Raw genomic sequence first — 17,631 nt, 5'->3', positions numbered from 1 at the left:
ATTAAAAAATAAAACCCTTTGCATTCACAAAAGTTGGTTTGAATTGCCGGAAAAAAATAACCTTAACAATAAAAAAACCAAAACCTCTTTTGTTCTTTTTGTAAAACCAATTAAGTCAACTAGTTCTTTTAGACAAAAAAAAACTTAAATTAGCAAAGACAAAAAGCAATCAGAGTTATTTTTACAACCAAAATGCATTTTAAGAATTCGAATTATATATATATATTTTTAAATCTTTGGTACAATTCCCATTCTTTTTCTAGGATCAAAACATTCACCAATCAGTAAAGTAATATGTACAAAAACCTCACACCAAATTGCTTGAAAAAAAAAAGGTTTAAATCATACAATTTTTATATTTATACTCGGCAAACTTTTGACAAATAATCACAGCCATCGTATACTACCAAACCTGGTTTGCCGAGTTCATCTTCTTTGTAGCATGCACACCTCTGGCTCACCCTACCGGTTAAAGCAATATCAACAGGCCTCTTCACTAGTCTTGGATATCCAGTTTCGCACCAAACCTGATAAAAAAAACAAAGAGCCGGAGTATATATTAGAATACCTATACTCTGATATTAGTTCATTTGGTAAATATAAATCTAAAATCTGATTATATAAGCGTGTGGCTCTTTCATCCTATAAATTTAAGTCATTGCTTGACATTTAACATGGTACCAAAGATTTGATTTTGTATGGGTCGTTTGTGATGTGAGTAGTTAAAATAGAGTTGTGTATATCAAAAGAGCAAATTATAGTAACTATAGTTTAATGTTGGTAAATTTGATAAATATGGATGTGAAATATAAGCATGGGTCTCTCATCCAATAAAAAGCTTGAGTTAAATTGGACCCAAATAATATATTTGGCTTGCATCTAACAACATATACATGAAAGAAAAAAAGAAAAGTATTCACAATAAGATAATATATTAGGTTCCAAGCCTTAGTTCTTAGTTCTACAACATTAATCATGAGAAAGAATATAGTAATCTCGATCCTAACCATGGAAATTGTAAAAATCAGGGTTATGTGCATTTTTTTTTTTTTTTTGGTTCATATAATTTGAAGTATTGTCCATTTTGGTTGTGGTATTGTCAAAATGTTGAATATGGTCTTTACACTTTCCATTTGGTTCAAATCGGCATCAAATTTAGGGCTAAAGTGAATGGTGATGAGGCATACCAAGCTAATTGTAATTAGCCATGTTAGCATCTTATAAGTTGTTTTAATAAATTCTTAAAACAACTTATGAGATAATGACGGTTACTAGGTGTCAAATCATATCAATTTCAAGGATGAAAATGAGAGAAAAAAACTATATGAACCATATTAAACATTTTCAAACCAAAAATCAAAATGAACTATAATACAAGAACCAAAAATGCATTAAAACCTAAAAATAAGTGTATTATTATATACCAAATCAGTAATGTAGCATTGGTTAAAATAAACCCCTAATTAGAGTATTTCATTAATATCAAAACTAAGTAGATGGGTGTTAAGTTATGTAACTTGGTTCCAACAAAGTTGATAAAGAAAGTTCAACTGTAATTAGATGAATGAAAAACATATAGACAGATGAATCTATATAAATTACATGGCTGAAGATTACTAAGGCAATTTTAAAAAGAATCATTTTTTTTATGGAAATCATATGGTAGATGAGGCTAAATTATTCTAGTAAAAAAAGTCACAGCATACTTCATATTAAGGAATTATATTTCACATATCATGGATGAAAAGTAACCTTGAAATTGTTTGATAATTATAGTTAGACAAGCAGGAAGTACCTCTCCTCCCTCTTCCTGGCTCCATTTTGAGTTGCAACTTGGAATTTTTGCCTCTTCAATTTTTTGTTTCTCTTCAAGCTGAGCTGCTCGTTTGGCCTTTGATTCAACCCCCTTCAAGTATTTAGTTGGATTACCTTGACTGTCATGGTATCGACCCACAAGTTTACCCACATATCTGACAGCAAATGAAGTTAAGCGAATCAAAAACCATATTTTCATAGCCAAGCTTTACGGATTATGTTATTTTCATCCATACTGATACCTGCCAATCTTAAATTGCTCATATTCATATCTCTTCTGAAATAATCCGGAACCAAACTAACATGAAACCATTTCTTCAAGTTTAAACATAATCGTTAATTGACTTGGTCCATAACAAACAACTCAATGACCAATATGCTACGGACAATAAAAGTAATGTATGTGCAATTCCTAGCTAGAAACAATTAAGCACCATGCAATTTGTTGTTAATGCGTAAGTGCATGGTATTGACACTAAAATGTAAAGCAACACAACCCATATGATCCTCAAGAGAGAGGTTCTGAGTTTAAGTTGACATAAATATGGGAAATTATGGTTGCAGTGGATAATTCTCCTTCTTTACCTACCTCGATTGGCCAGTTTTCCAAATTATTTGTGTATCTATGTAAAACACTTTGGAAAAAGTCCAAAACTACCATCATACTGATTTCATTTGAGAATTATATTTATTATCAGATTAAGAATAAATGCCAATACTAATAAAGACTTGAGAGATGGAAACAAATGAGCATTACTTCATCCTGAACCACATCCGTAGTTGGTCTCTATTGGTTCAAGTTAATTGCTAAAGATACATCTCCCCTCCACTTGCCGTTTAACAAAACTCCTGTTGAAACACAACCAACACCATCTTACCTAGGCCTTCAGCCTTCATTTTCCCTGACCACTTCTCTGTTAACAGCCATCATCCCAATGATATACACTCTTCATCACAGAAAGCACTGTTTTGTTACCCATGCAATGTGGCCTACTTCCCATTTTCATGGCATCAAGTGTTTTAGTTCCTTAGATTCAGGTTTACAGATTTTGCAATGGAAACATTTAAAGTGGTCTTCCATAAAAGCTTTGCATAAATACGACACTTCAAAAATCCTTATCCAAGTGTCAACGTATCATCAGCCATACCATACTCCATAGGACAAAAAGAGTGTTTTCTTGGAAGCCCAATTTCGAGGCTGCAGAATTCGTGAGCCTTGCAAAACTTCTCCTTTATGGGGTAAAATAAATAGTACCAATGTTGGTGGAAAAATCCCTATCATATATTTCTATTTGACAAACTCAAAATGTCAAAGTGTCTCCTCCTTTATTTGTTTAATATTTTTAAGGGGGGGTTTGCTGACTATATGCGTAGTTGAGCCCAAGCAATCAACATGATTAGATGCACACCACCATTTGATGATAAAAGTTAGCAAAATCTACCTTTTACTAACAACCAGAAACTATCCTGGTATATGGGCCATAATTCAAAGTCAACGAGAACGAAACAGGAGCTTCAAGGATAAAGAGACCAATGACCAGCAACAGTTTAATTTCTCGGGCAATTCAAGCCCAATTCTAGTTCAACCTTTACTAAGACAAGCTATCAGTGGGTTGACACAAGTAGATGGTACAAATTTATAAAATTTCAGATATACTTCTAGATTTTCAATGAATAAAGCGAGTGGATACAGTGTCTGAGTTATTATACTCAAGACAAAACATGTATGGTTTTAGGTAACAGAAGTTCAGTGGATTTCTGGACCACATTTTCCACCAGAAAAAACCCAATAAATTGAAACAGCTGGTTGCAAACAACCAATACACCCAATATCTGAACAATTGCATGCTCAACTAAGCAACACCAAAACTCCGTACATTTGGGTGTACAGTATCTCCTATTATAATGTAGCATTTATTTATGAGAGAATGTCATGATATCAAAATAAAATGATATTTTGATTATGATAATGAATAGGAACAACTAGCTCTAGACTTTTGCTGCAATTCATATTTCAATACCAGAATGGGAGTTTTGCATTTCTGTTTTTCCCTAAAAGTAATGTTTAATAAACATAGTGTATTCACCGTGTAAACGCAGCAATAAGAATTTCTATTTAATTTTGGTTCATTTGAAAAGATGAAGGTGCAAGATAAATGTGTAGTCATGGGACTATTACAAACGAATTTAGGAGTGCAGAAATGTACCTGTATCTTTCGAAGTAAAACTTCCGCCAGTCAACAATACCTTTTACCTGCAACAAAGACAAAAAAAAAAAAGTAAAACAAAGAACAATAGCACATCTTAAAAGGTTGCTTACAATGTTATTAAAAACGCAAAAAGAGCTCGCCTCGGGACCCAAGCAAGACGAGACGAGGCGAGGCTATAGCGCCTCATAACCCTCTAGGCAAGACACAGTTAAAGAAGTGCTGCTTTAGGCGAGCATCTTAGCACAGGCACAAGATAAAAAAGGCAAGAAAGCATTGCCTTTGTTAGTTTTCTTTTTTTTTTAAACAGATTTTTAAATGCATTTTACGAAATTATATTATAAAGCAATAAATATACGTTTAAAAAGGAAAAATAAATAATTATACTTGGAAAGTGTAATAATTAAGAGAAGAGAGGTAATCTATTTTTTCAAACAAAATTAAAGCAACAAAAGGAATACATAGACTTTTTAAAAGAGAATAACCTTACCTGCTAAGCAAAACAAAGAAAGATATTAAAAATATAAATTAAAAAAAAACTGAGAAACTTAAGAAGAAAACTTAAGAGTTTTCACATGAAAATTAAGAAAGTTTAATTGGGAAAGATTAAGGTCTGACATACTAAACTTGAAAGCTTAGATTGTCTTTTGTGATTTTATGTTTATATTTTTATTTTGGATCTTCGATATTTTAGTAGATAATTATTATATTAATTTAAGTTTAATCTTAAGCAATTTCAATATTGTTTTGTAATTTTTTTTTTTAAATAGCGCTTCATGTCACTCAAGTGAGCGCCTAGGGTGACGCCGAGTGTCTCAGGCAATTTACATGTGCATCACCTCAAAGGCACCTAGTGCTTTTAATTACACTGGTTGCTCATTTTTTAAAAAAAAAAAAAAAGAATAGCAATTGATAAAATAATATATATACGTAAAGTCTACATTTTTAAATGGATATCTATACGAAGAAATCTATGAAGAGCAATCACAAGGCTTCATCCCAAAGGCAAAGAAAAAAAGTCCTAAAGCTCAAGAAGGCGCCATACGGGTTAAAGCAAACACCATAAGCATGATACAACAAAATTAATAAATACTTTACGGAACAAAGATTCGGGACCAAGGGTGAGTCAACTCTCCAGGGTAAATTTTTTGGGTGGGTATCGTACTATGGTTAGTTTTCATTTTGTGCATTGAATTTCAATTTGTATCATTTTTGTCACCCAGCTTTAATTTGTATTCATCCGGGTACCAAGGGGAATCCATGGAGAATTTAATGACATATATGCCAGATTTGCCATGTCAACACCAGTTCATGCATCATCTGCATAACTAGATATGCCACATTATCAAAGAGAGCCACGTGACCATTTTTATCGACCAGTTCACCGGGCTGACATGGCATGTGTCATGTCAATAAGAGTGGCCACATGCACTCTTTGATGACGTGTCATATCCATGTATGCAGATGGAGTGACAAACCGGTGTTAACATGGCAAATCTGGTGTATATGTCATCAAATTCTCCCAGTAATCCTCTTGGTACCCTGTGAACACAAATTACAATTTGAGTGACCAAAATGATACAAATTGAAGTTCGATGCTCAAAATAAAAAATGACCATAGAAAAGTACCCACCCCAACTCTCTACATCAAAACCCAAGGTAAATCAAATACTCTTATTATCTCTCAATATGCAGATGACCTCATATATACAAAGAACAGTGAGAAAATGGTTCTACAATTTGAATAAGTTATAATGAAGCCGTTCAAGATGACTTAGGCTTAATGCATTATTTCCTTAGAATTGAGATAAATTGACAACGATTTTTCATCTCACATATGGAATATGCTGAGAACCTCATGACAAAATTTAAGATGAATTCTTGCAAGACAGTTGAAACACCCGCTCATGACAAATTGAAAACTGCTGAATAAAGATGGAGTAAAAAATGCAGATGCCTCTCTATAGAAGCATCGTTGGAAGCCTATTTTATCTCACTATTACATGACCAAATATTATATATGCAAATAGTCTACTATCACGTTTCATGCAAAGCCCAAATCAGATTCATTTTGGAGCTGTCAAAAGAGTTCTACAACGTTTAGGAAGAACAACAGATTATGGCATTTGGCATTGGCCAAGTGAAAGTGTAAAATTACTAGGATACATAAACAATGATTAGGCAAGCTCAACTAATAATAAGAGAAATGCATCTACAGCAAAAACCGAGTATGTCCAAGTTGCTGCTATTGCAAATCAAGCAATATGGCTCCGAAGAATATTAAAGACCATTGGAGAAATACACACTAGTCCGACTCCAATATTAGCAACAACAAGTCTGATAGTTGCATCAAAATATCGAGTCCTTCATGAAAGAACCAAACATATTGCCATTAAATATCACTTCGTACAAGAAATACAACATGAAGATCAAGGGGCTAACATATTCATGACAACTACCACGACTAACTTCATGACATTCTGAAGTATCGAAAATGGACCAAAAAGAGTATTTGGAATATTTATCAATTTTCTAGAGTTTTCATCACAAAGAATAGACTTTTCTTTGTATGCAATGGAATTAATATAGCAGTGAAATGAATTGGCTATATAGGGTTATGATGAAAGCTCTAGAAAATGGATCAATATTCTAATGCTCTTCCTTGATCCATTTTCAATATACTCCAAAGTGCCACGAACTAATCTATGGTAGCCTTCGTGAATATGTCAGCTACTTGATGTTTAGTCTTGCAGTTCTTAAGCTTGGCCTTTCCATCATTTCGCATCTCTTGTACGACGTGATATTTAATGACAATATGTTTGGTTCCTCCATGAAAAGCTGGATTTTTTGCAGTAACTATCATAGACTTATTGTGGCTTAATATTGAAGTCAGTCCACCATGTACTTCTCCAATGTTCTTAATATTCTTTAAAGCCACGTTGCTTGACTTGCAATAGCAACAGTTGGCACATATCGGTTTCTGCTATAGATTGTGCCACTGAGTCTTGCTTGTTTGATGCCTATAAAAACATTACAAAACCTAATGTGAAGGCATAGCCAGATGTACTCTTATTATCAGTTGAGCTTGCCCAATCATTGTTTGCATATCCAAATAACTTCTTACTTCCACTTGGCCAATACCAAATGCCATAATCTATTGTTCCCCCTAAAAACTGTGTAATTCTTTTGACAGCTCCAAAGTGAATCTAGCTTAAACTTTGCATGAAACGTGATAGTAGTCTAGTTTCATACATAATATCTGATTGTGTGGCAATGAGATATAAGAGCTAGAGAGAGGCGTCTGCTTTTTTGACTCCACCTTTATTTAGTAGTTTTCCATTTGTCACAATTGTTGCAACAGTCTTGCAAGAAAAAGCAAAACAGTAAATCTCAATTAAATAAAAAAGTCATACAATAGGTTTACATTCAAATATGCTCCAAAATAATGGTTATATTAGCATTTGAAATCAAGAAGTTGAAAGAAATAACGCTATAAAATTGCACAACCTATGAAAGTGTGCCGTAGAAATACCCAAAGTAAGAGATATATAGGATAAACAAGAAGAAAAATGAAAGACAACTAATGTTTATTATGATAAAGAAAGTCAAAGAAAATGACTTATAAAAAAATTGAATCAGAACCAACCAGAAATTAACATGAATGCTGTAGAAGCAACTAAGTCAGCATTGAATTAAATAAAATGATTAAAAAAAAAAAGAGATGCTTGACAAACATGAAAAAGATAGCGAAAAACTGAATGGATTTTTTTTTTCTTCTAAGAAATATGGCCGAATACATAACAATATTTGAACCGTCGAGATTTTACAAAGTGTAGTCATATAGCAATGGTAGCTAGCGAAAAAATGATTAAAGAGATAATAAACCAACCTAGTAACTAGCCATTTTTTTTATTTTTAAGTGTTGCTTTACTAAACTACAAGTATATATGTCACTTGCATGCTGTAAACTAATTCCTTATGTCATCACTAACGAATATGCGCTACATGGATACAAAAGGTTCTGATGCACATCATTCCCTTGCAAATGTGCAAAATTAGTCCAATGCCTAACTACATATCATGGTTAAGAGCAATAACTCAGCCAGGAAAGGGAGTTATAGAATTCGTAAATAATGAACAATACAGTTAATAGGCTACCAAGTAATTCAAATGTACTGTGGCCACTGGATTTGAAGATAATGTAAACATTTCAAATTATGAGAGCGACATTATTAAATTCTCGTACCTCTAAACTAGACAGGCCATGTAGAGAATCAATCAAGCCATCACCTGTACATGTACAGCAAAAACAAGGTTTCAGCACATAATTAATGTTAGTAATATAAGCTGATTATAACAGCTTAGACTTAAGTGGGCATTAGTTGGGATAGAGATTCTTTTAAAGTTCAATAAAACTTCATTGGATTTTTTTTCGACGGGGAAACTTCTATCTAAAAATAGACCATATGTTGACTAATTCAATAGTAATCGGAATAAATATGTTAAGACTACAACTGTCTCTTTTTAATCTTTGGAGACGGCTGGTTGGAGGTGGTTGGGGACACCAAGTAACATATCAATGTCTACCAGTGATTCTTTGTTGCATGGCAACATCAATGGTATAGAAATAAGAACCGTTTATATGCATAAAAGAGAAATCTGTTCATAAAATAACTAAAGCATATGGAAAGAAAAATCTAGGGTTACCTGTGAAGTTTCCAGAAATAAATGCCCGTGATGCATCCCTAATGCCAACAGAACAATCATTATTCAACATCAAGGTCAAAATATAGCAAAAAATTGGAAATACAAACTACCAAATCTAATGCAAAAATAACTAATGAGGTCAAAAGTAAAGTTAAAGTACTTTACAACGAATAGAGTTATCAATATGCAATTAATAAACCATCATCATGTGTGGCATGAATACTAAAGTTCAAATTAAACCACAAAGTATAGGAAAGTGAACAAACTTCACTCTAATTAGAAGTTCTTTGATATTTACAGGAAGAAGCCAATTTGATCATATTTAGATTGGCAAATATAGCATGTCAAAAGCAATCAATTTGAAAAGCAGCCAATTTAAAATAAGGTTCATGACCTATCTGTGAAGTAATGCAAATATGCAAATCAAGACAATATGTTTTAAGTGGACATCACAAACCTATAAACATGAATTCACAAAAAAAGCTTCTAGATGAAACTAACCAAGTCCTTTGTTGAAAGATAGTCTGCTTAATTCCAGTTCTCAAACAAACGTTTTCTACCTTTATGCCATAATGAAAATCAAGATGGAATTATCCAAGGGACATTAAAGGGCTATCCAATTTCAAGTCCAACTCAATAAATTTTAGGCTTCATGTGCAAATGGAAACTGTAGATGAGCATTAAATCCCTAATAAATTAGTTTGCCGATACCCAACAATCAGTTAGCCAATTAATGCTTCTGAATCACGTAGATATTCTACAATCTCTTTGTTCTCCAACCTAGCTGGTTGCATAAAAATAATAGTACATCCATGTTAGAGTAATATGACAATGACGACGACAACAACAACAACAACAACAACAACAACAATGACAACAAGCCATTCATCCTTACTATTAAGGGTCACCTACATGAATCCTTTTCCTCCACATCACTCTATGAAGGGATAAAAGACTAAATAAATCAAGCATAAACATATCCTTTACTTCCATGTTAGAGTAATAATATATATTTAAATTTTAAGGGTAATGGCATCTTCTGGGTTTAGTTTAAAAAACCCAAATCTTACTTTTATTTAAAAAAATTGTGCCTCAATTGTATGAGTGAAAAAGAGTATTCTTTTAGCTCTGAAATTACATCGTTTTCTTTCAATAAATTATTTGGTTGTTTTAGATTGCATGGTATCAAGAACCAGGTTATGAAGAAAGAAAAAGGACCTTGGCCATTGTACTATAACAGCAGCCACTGTTTTGGCAGAGTTTGTTATGTTTTGCACTTTTTTATCTCTGTAGCAGTTTCTTTTTCCCCCAAGTATTAGTTTTCTTTTTTTTATGGAGTTTCATGATTAAATTAAAGTAATTAGCGTCCAATTGGATGTTTCAAAACTTCAAATATTGGTCTTATGTGATGACATTTTCTTTAAAAATATTGATGGACCACTAGTTTGGCCTTATTCTAAAGCTTTGTTTAATAATCACATATAAAGTCTACGAGAATGGCATACTGGCAATGCAAAAATCATCACATGGATCAAGAATGCAATAACCAAGTATATTGGTTTTCAATTATCAAAATTTTCTACTGCTACGGTTGTGTGGATGTTCTTGCAAATTTATACATGCATAATAATTATGTTGAAGAATATCAATTGCAAAGCTAAATTCGAGCTTTTCATCAAAGTGACTTTCCTATTCAAGAATTTTACACTAAATTAAGTTTGTTGTGGGATAAATTAGCATTTACGGAGCCTGTATAAGTGCAAGCAAATCCAGCTTTTCTCTAATATAAAGAAAAACAATGTTTGACGCAATTATTGGCAGCTTTAAAAGAGGATTTTTAAGTCTGTTAAGAGTCTTCTCTTACATTACACACCTCTGCCCATTGTTGATGTAGCCATGAGTGAATTAATTGCAGAAAAGACTCATTTTGACTCTACCTCCCATCTCTAGCATTACTAAATCTCAAAATTCTTTTATTGTTGTCACTGATACAAGCTCCATTCAACTGACAATATAACCCAACTATAAAATCACTTCAAATGAGTGTAGCTATTGCCAATTTGCCATGAAAATGGCCATTGCAAGAACTCTTATCTGTAGCTTACAGAGTATGGTCATACTTGAGGTCATGTTTATGCCCAAGGCCATGCATCTGTCCTACACATCTTACCCACAATATATTCTTGGGCAATCACAACGACATAGTAAACGTGGACAAGGATTTTCTACTATTGCCTAGTCTAATATATCTACTAATCAACATATACCTTTTTGTCTATTGGGTTATCTGAACAAGTCAACAAGATGCCCAAATATTTTCATCAATTCAACTTCAACAATTTTCTTTGTCTAAAGGGTTGCGATCTTCCTGCTCTACAAAGCCTCCAGGTTGGATAATCTTTCTCCCACTTGGATGATTAATTTTGGTGCTACTAATTATAGGACTCCCTTAAATCTACTTTAGCCCAATTACTCTTCTATTTATAATTCCAAACCAGCTTATACTACCAATGGTTCTCAAGAATTAGTAGTATCAACTTATTTCACCACACTACTGATTATATTCAGCATGTTCTCAAACACATCACTAGTTTATTATGTGTTAGTTAATTGATTTATTGAGGATATCATATAACCTCCACTATTACTATTTGTGTTATGCAGGATTCGCAAACAGGCTCCGGAATTACGACATACCATAGAGTTGCTGAATTGTAAGGGTTTGATCATCTTTATACCCCACATTTGGTTGCTATTCTAAAACATCTTCACCTTTATCTTCTTTTGAGTTAAACTGCCAATCTACGTTGTTTTACTTATAGCATTCTCAAAAAAAAAAAAAAATGACATTTTAGCGATATTTCATATTGTCATGGGTGTGAATTGTCAAAACTCTCTACTTTGCCTCTTAAAATTAGTCATACTATTTCCTCATCCACATTTTATTTACTTCATTAGAATATTGGTGGACTTGCACCAATGCGTGCCAAATGAGTTGCACATTATTTAGTATCATTTTATTGATGATTACACAAATTATACATGGATTTATTCAATGCATAGCACTCTAACTTTTACAATATCTATATCCCTTTCGTTGCAATGCTATACAGCCATTTCAGAAAAATATTTTCATTCTGATATGGAGACGAGTATTTATCCAATCAATTTTATCAATTTTTGGCCCTCGAAAAAACATCTTATCAAACTTCTTATCCTTATGCCCTTGAACAAAATCAAATTGCAGAACATAAGCATTGTCATAGAGTAGAAATTATGAAATCATTATTACTTTCTGCTAATGTTCCATTTGTATTGTGGGGTTAAACTATTTTAATTGCCATTTATCTTATTAACCGTGTCCCTTTTGTGCTCATTCTGGTCTCTCTTTTTCATACCTTGTATGGGTGTACATCTAATTATTCTTTTTAAAGTGTTTTTGGGTGCACTTGCTTTGTTCTGTTACCTAGTCATGAATACACAAGCTATCTGCTAAGTCATGCATGTGTGTGTGGGTGTTTTTCTTATGGGTTTAATCAAAAAGGATATCACTGTTCTAATCTGACAACAAATCTATTATATATTTTCCGACATGTAGTCTTGCTAGAAAATATTCTTTTTTATTCATCAAGTATTTACTTTATATTCTTCCAAGTCTCTTAGTCTAGTTTTCATTGATCCATTTTTTTTATGATATAATTTCTACTACTCATATAGTTCCTACTTATCTTCCATCCACCACCTCCCATTACACAAATTTATACCCGTCATCCTAAGGCAGCAACACAGGGTTCTAAAGATGATTCATTTTCATCTAGTCAAGATGATACTATAAGTGTCATCTCCATCTCTATCTATTGATCAGATTCTACCTAGTTTTCAGCCTATTCGTGTTCAACCACCCAGTACTCATTGATCTCCTGACAGGTATACATCATTAACTCATCCATCTTCTATTTATTCCTTTGATTATTGCTCAGTTTTGTTATCCATACATTTTGTCATTAAATTTTCATCCTTTAAAGAAGCCTCTTCTCATAACCATTGGCAAAAAGCTATGCAGGAAGAATTTTATGCTTAATATAAAACTTACACATGGGATCTCATGTTGTTAACCCCAAGCAAAAGCCTATTTGTGTAACAGTTTATGGTCTCAAACAAGCACCTCATGCTTGGTTTAAGAAGTTCATTTCGGTGTTACTTAAATCTAGCTACAGCACTCACATTATGATTCTGCTTTATTCACTCATTAGCTCTTCTCATGGCAAAATTCTTTTACATTCAAGGAAAAATTCTTTTACATTTGTGTGCGGATAATATGATCATTACAGGAGGTAATTTGGATAGTACTACATTTCTTATGGATCACCCTGCGAGCTATTTGAAATGAAAGACTTAGGCCTTCTATGTTATTTTCTTGGTGTTGAAGCCGCTTCTCCAGCGCATACTTATGTTTTGTCCTAGTCTAAGTATGCATTGGATATACCTAACATAGCTTAATAAGAAAGCAGTTGCTACTCATTCTAAGTACAATGTTAAATTCTCTTAAAATGGCACACTTTTGATGATCCCACTTGATATTGAGAAGTTATTGACCGTTTAGGGTATCTCATAATTACTCGTCTTGATATACAGTTTGCAGTAAATATTATTAGTTTGGTTCTACTCGTCGAACTACTCATTAGACAACTGTCCTTCAGATTCTTAGATACTTGTGACTTGTGAGGCACATATCATTATGGATTGCTATTCCCTTCATCTTCATCTTTGGTTTTACATGCCTTTCGTGAAGCAGATTAGGCTGGACACATCACACAGTGCTGCCAGCCTATAGGTTGATGTATTTATTTGAGATATTCTTTGGTATCTTAGAAAAGAAAGAAACAGGTAATTGCTAGATTATCCACCAAAGCCAAGTCTTGATCTATGGCGTCAACGACGATAGGTTTTCTAGCTTCCTTGGCTTTTAGATGCTTTGGGATCCATAATCAAAGCCTACACCTCTTTATTGTGATATTAAAAATGATACATTGATTGCTCACAATTCATATTTTCATGAATGGACAAAGCTTATAGAAATTAACTAAAATGGATTGTGATTTTGTTCGCCAACATTATCTCTCAGGCACTATCAGGCTGTATGTTGAGACTTCTATGCAGAATACTGATATGTTCACAAAACCTCACATATTGGCCCTTTTTCAGTTTCTTTAAGAAAACTCTTAATGTTTACAATAACAACTTGAGGAGAGATATTAGAGTAATAATATATGTTTAGAATATAAAAATCATAACGCCTTTTGAGTTAAGTTTAAAAAACCTAATCCTACTTTTATTCAAGGAGAGTTGTGCCTCAATTGTATTAAGCGAGAAAGACTATTTTTTTTGGTTCTCAGATTACAACCTTCTCTTTCAATAGTTTATTTACTTGTTTTGGATTGTATTAGCAACCTATCAGGATTATCAAGGCAGAAAGTTTGTGCTAGCATAATGTAGATGTAGATAACTTCGAAACAAGATGATATGAAAAATGTATCCAGGAAAGATTGGAAAGATTGAAAAGTATCACTTGGCCCACTTGATCAAAACCGTTTAGCTGAATCATTTTTTTAGTACATAGCATATTTAATATATGCAACCAAAATTTTGAGGCAATGTGCATATTGAGTTAGACCAGTAAACTATATAGATAATCTAAGCACTGAATAATGGCATTTTTTAGAAGATTAAAGCAAATAAGAACAGCAGTAAAAACATTGCCCAAAAAAAGCACTTAAAAAGAACCGAGCTCTGTAGAAGCATAACATAAAACATTTTCCTTTAAGAAAGAAAAAGTACCCATATGAATGAAGAACAACCTGCCAGCAAAATGATGGTAACCTCCCCCAGGACCATAATGCGATCTTCCTTTAGTTACGTCAAAGACAGAGCTGCTTGCCATCAAAACAATCAAAATTCAAAAATTGTAAAGTGTAAAGAACAATCATATAGGCCTGATCAAATATTCAGATAAAAAGAGAGAAACAGAGCAAAAAAAATAACCCCAGTATTCCTAAAAGTATGGGCAATCCCTCATCTGTTCCATTATACATAGCCAGCTCTTCCATCGTCCAAATCCTCTGAAAGCATAGCAAATTCAAGACAGAAGACCAACTTCAAGAGAAAACAATGGAATCTAGATTTTTCCAAAGATCACATACATGTTGTTTCCTGAAGGAGAATCGAAAGAAGATGGCAACCAAAGCAACGAGTAATGCAAATGCTAAAAGCCATTGGGATGTAGCTCTCAGCCTCAAAGGAGAAACCATCTCCCTTTTCTACTTCTTCTTCTTCTTCTTCAATATTTCTCTCTTTTCAGATAAACTAAGGGTTGAACCTAAAGGAACAGTATAGTTTCCGGTTGTTTGGATGATAAGAAACAAAACCATTTTGCGTTTCAAAAAGCAAAAAAGCAAAATAGCAAAAATAATCCTTTTCATCGTTTTGATTGAATCTATGGCAAACAAAATTCTGTTAAATCCTGCATGAGACACTTCAAGTTCAAGGCCCCAGCTAACTCTTTATTGTACAAATATGGACCATGAACCATATCAGGATGAAGATTTTCAGTGTCATTTACTGTGCATATAAGCATAGTATGAAGCTTCTCACTCACTTCTAGTAAGGCCCATTTGTTCATATTGAAGACAGAAGGGTGGACCACACCACCTTTAAGCTACATTGCAACCACCAAGAGGATGATAGCTTTCATTTAGTGTCCCCGGCTAACAAAAACTCGAAACCATGGGAATACTACTAGACAGAAATAATATATATATAAATAGATATAGCATAGAAAGTGGACTGCAAGGCAAGGCAATAAAACAGGAACTTCATCATGTCTTATCATTTCATGGAGTACACATGTACCATTTGAATTCATCAAAAATATTACCAAGAATAACAGGAATAAGTTTTTTCAGCTTTAATCTCTTAGTATACTGAGCTATAACCAATCTCTGCAAGGAGTAAAATAAATTTTGTCAACTAAGAATTCATGTTTTGTAAAGCAATGGGAAAATTTATAAATGGTCATTAATACTAAATTCTCCACTCACATTTATCTAGCAAATGCTTAATAGTGCCATTATCCACCTCAAAATTGTAGCAGAATAATTTAAACTCTATGATTCTCATACTCTTTTCAAGAATTCCACATAAACAGGGCAATCAAAATCTTATTAAAAAAAATACAAATATAAGTATAAAACAAAAAATCAAAGTGCAAAATTACTGTTAATTCTAATAGAATTCATGCAGAATCCACAAAGAAAGACCTTTTCATCAAAACACATAACTAAATAGAATCATCCATCAGAGAAACACCTTCAGAAAGGCATACCAAGTATGATGAATCAAGACAATAAGGGAAATAAAAAAATACTGTGCAAATAAAAAGATAGAAAGAGAAGGGCGATCTTACAATCTTGGGCACTGATTCACAAGAGACGCACAAAGAGACAGAGAGATGTTGCTTCTTCAAGCAAGAACTGGTAGAATTTGTAAATACAGAATGCTATTTAATTATTTAGTTATTTTTAAGAAAGTAACACCAGGTCCTTAGATATTTTCAACTTCATGTATAGTCCTGGAAATTTTCAAAATTCATACGAAAGTCCTCCTTTCTTAAAAACTATTTTTTAATGGTGTCTTGCCTATGCAGGCAGGCCATTTGCCACCCCATTGACAATAGAATTTTTTATATATTTTGGGGAGGGAAAACTTCTATTTCAGCTAACCCAAGTTTGATATAATTAATATTAATAAAGCTTAAATATTTTAAAATTTAAATTTAACAAAATAAAAAATAATTATTAACATTAATTATTTTTAAATAATTAATTATTAACTATATTTACTTAAAAAATAATGTTTTTATAATATATATATGAACAACGGTCATCCCAAGTTGTTTGATTGGAGAGAATAGAACTTACCCCGAATCAAACATGGGCAATTAATTATTCTATATTCAACATTCATCTATATCTAAAATTTCCACCCTTCTCTACACCCAAACACTTCATAGTTGAGAATTATCTTCCAAATTGTCAATCATCCTAGATGCCTACATAGCTACCCTCATGGCCAAACTAGCATACAGAGAAGACCACCTTGTGGAAAAATCAGAGCACCACATGACAGCAAGGCATAAAATTTTTCACCAAATCCCATCCAACATGATCAACAAAAATATGCACTTTACCAACATACAACTATGTAGTAGTAGATGGGTATACTAAAACACAACTAGATAACAAACACAAAATCATCAGCATCACCATGCAAGCTACATCTAGACATAAACTCCAAGAAATGTAACAGAAATTTCAGCTTTATATGCTAGACATAAATTATATGAAATGTAACAGGAATTTCAGCTTTGTATAATACAAATGATAATAATGATGAGCAGCACTGGTTGAAAAGATTGATTCAAAGAGCAAATGCAATTTAATTTACTATAATTACAGAAAAAGGCCAATCTTATTCAAGATGGAGGTTGTAACATCAGAAACAATTTCTTAGGCTTCAAACAACCTGAATTTTTGCACTGAAAATCAAATCAAGGTTCATTCAAAACTATATCATAACAACTTAAATACATGGCAAACAAACACAAAGTTAGGGTTTACATAAATTCAGAAGGCAAAGGACAAAGATATGATTAAATTCTTCAATACCTTGCACTTGATTTGATCCTCGAACGCCTTCTCGAGTTTGGCTTGAACCCTAGAACCACCATCACTCTCGCTTTTATTAGGGGCTTATATAGTTATATTGGAATTCTAAGAAATGCGCTTTAACGGGTCGGGCTCGGATTTGGTTTCGGATTCTTGTCACCCGACCCGTTTTTTAGCGA

General features: G+C 33.0%; 1 protein-coding gene across 4 annotated transcripts; it reads right to left on the bottom strand.

Annotated features, from left to right (window-relative positions):
* Window positions 1-216: 216 nt before the first annotated feature.
* On the bottom strand, window positions 217-17,588 carry LOC120280848 (membrane-associated progesterone-binding protein 4). 4 transcript variants are annotated; one of them, XM_039287803.1, is made up of 11 exons: window positions 17,453-17,586; window positions 15,664-15,727; window positions 15,385-15,493; window positions 14,930-15,105; window positions 14,772-14,848; window positions 14,588-14,659; window positions 8,730-8,767; window positions 8,269-8,312; window positions 4,023-4,069; window positions 1,796-1,970; window positions 217-527 (listed from the first exon to the last, which is right to left on the bottom strand). In XM_039287803.1, exons 4-11 carry the CDS (start codon window positions 15,035-15,037, stop codon window positions 360-362), a joined length of 729 nt encoding a protein of 242 aa, XP_039143737.1. In that variant the 5' UTR covers window positions 15,038-15,105; window positions 15,385-15,493; window positions 15,664-15,727; window positions 17,453-17,586; the 3' UTR covers window positions 217-359. The 4 variants fall into 4 exon arrangements, with proteins under 4 accessions (XP_039143737.1, XP_039143736.1, XP_039143738.1 ...); XM_039287802.1 differs by lacking the exon at window positions 15,385-15,493; XM_039287804.1 differs by lacking the exons at window positions 15,385-15,493; window positions 15,664-15,727 and having other exon boundaries at window positions 17,453-17,512.
* Window positions 17,589-17,631: the final 43 nt, after the last annotated feature.

Source organism: Dioscorea cayenensis, chromosome 17 (assembly GCF_009730915.1).
Source record: "Dioscorea cayenensis subsp. rotundata cultivar TDr96_F1 chromosome 17, TDr96_F1_v2_PseudoChromosome.rev07_lg8_w22 25.fasta, whole genome shotgun sequence".
NCBI lineage: Eukaryota > Viridiplantae > Streptophyta > Magnoliopsida > Dioscoreales > Dioscoreaceae > Dioscorea > Dioscorea cayenensis.
The sequence above is the reverse complement of the archived record's forward strand: the minus strand, read 5'-3'. Positions and strand labels throughout refer to the sequence as shown.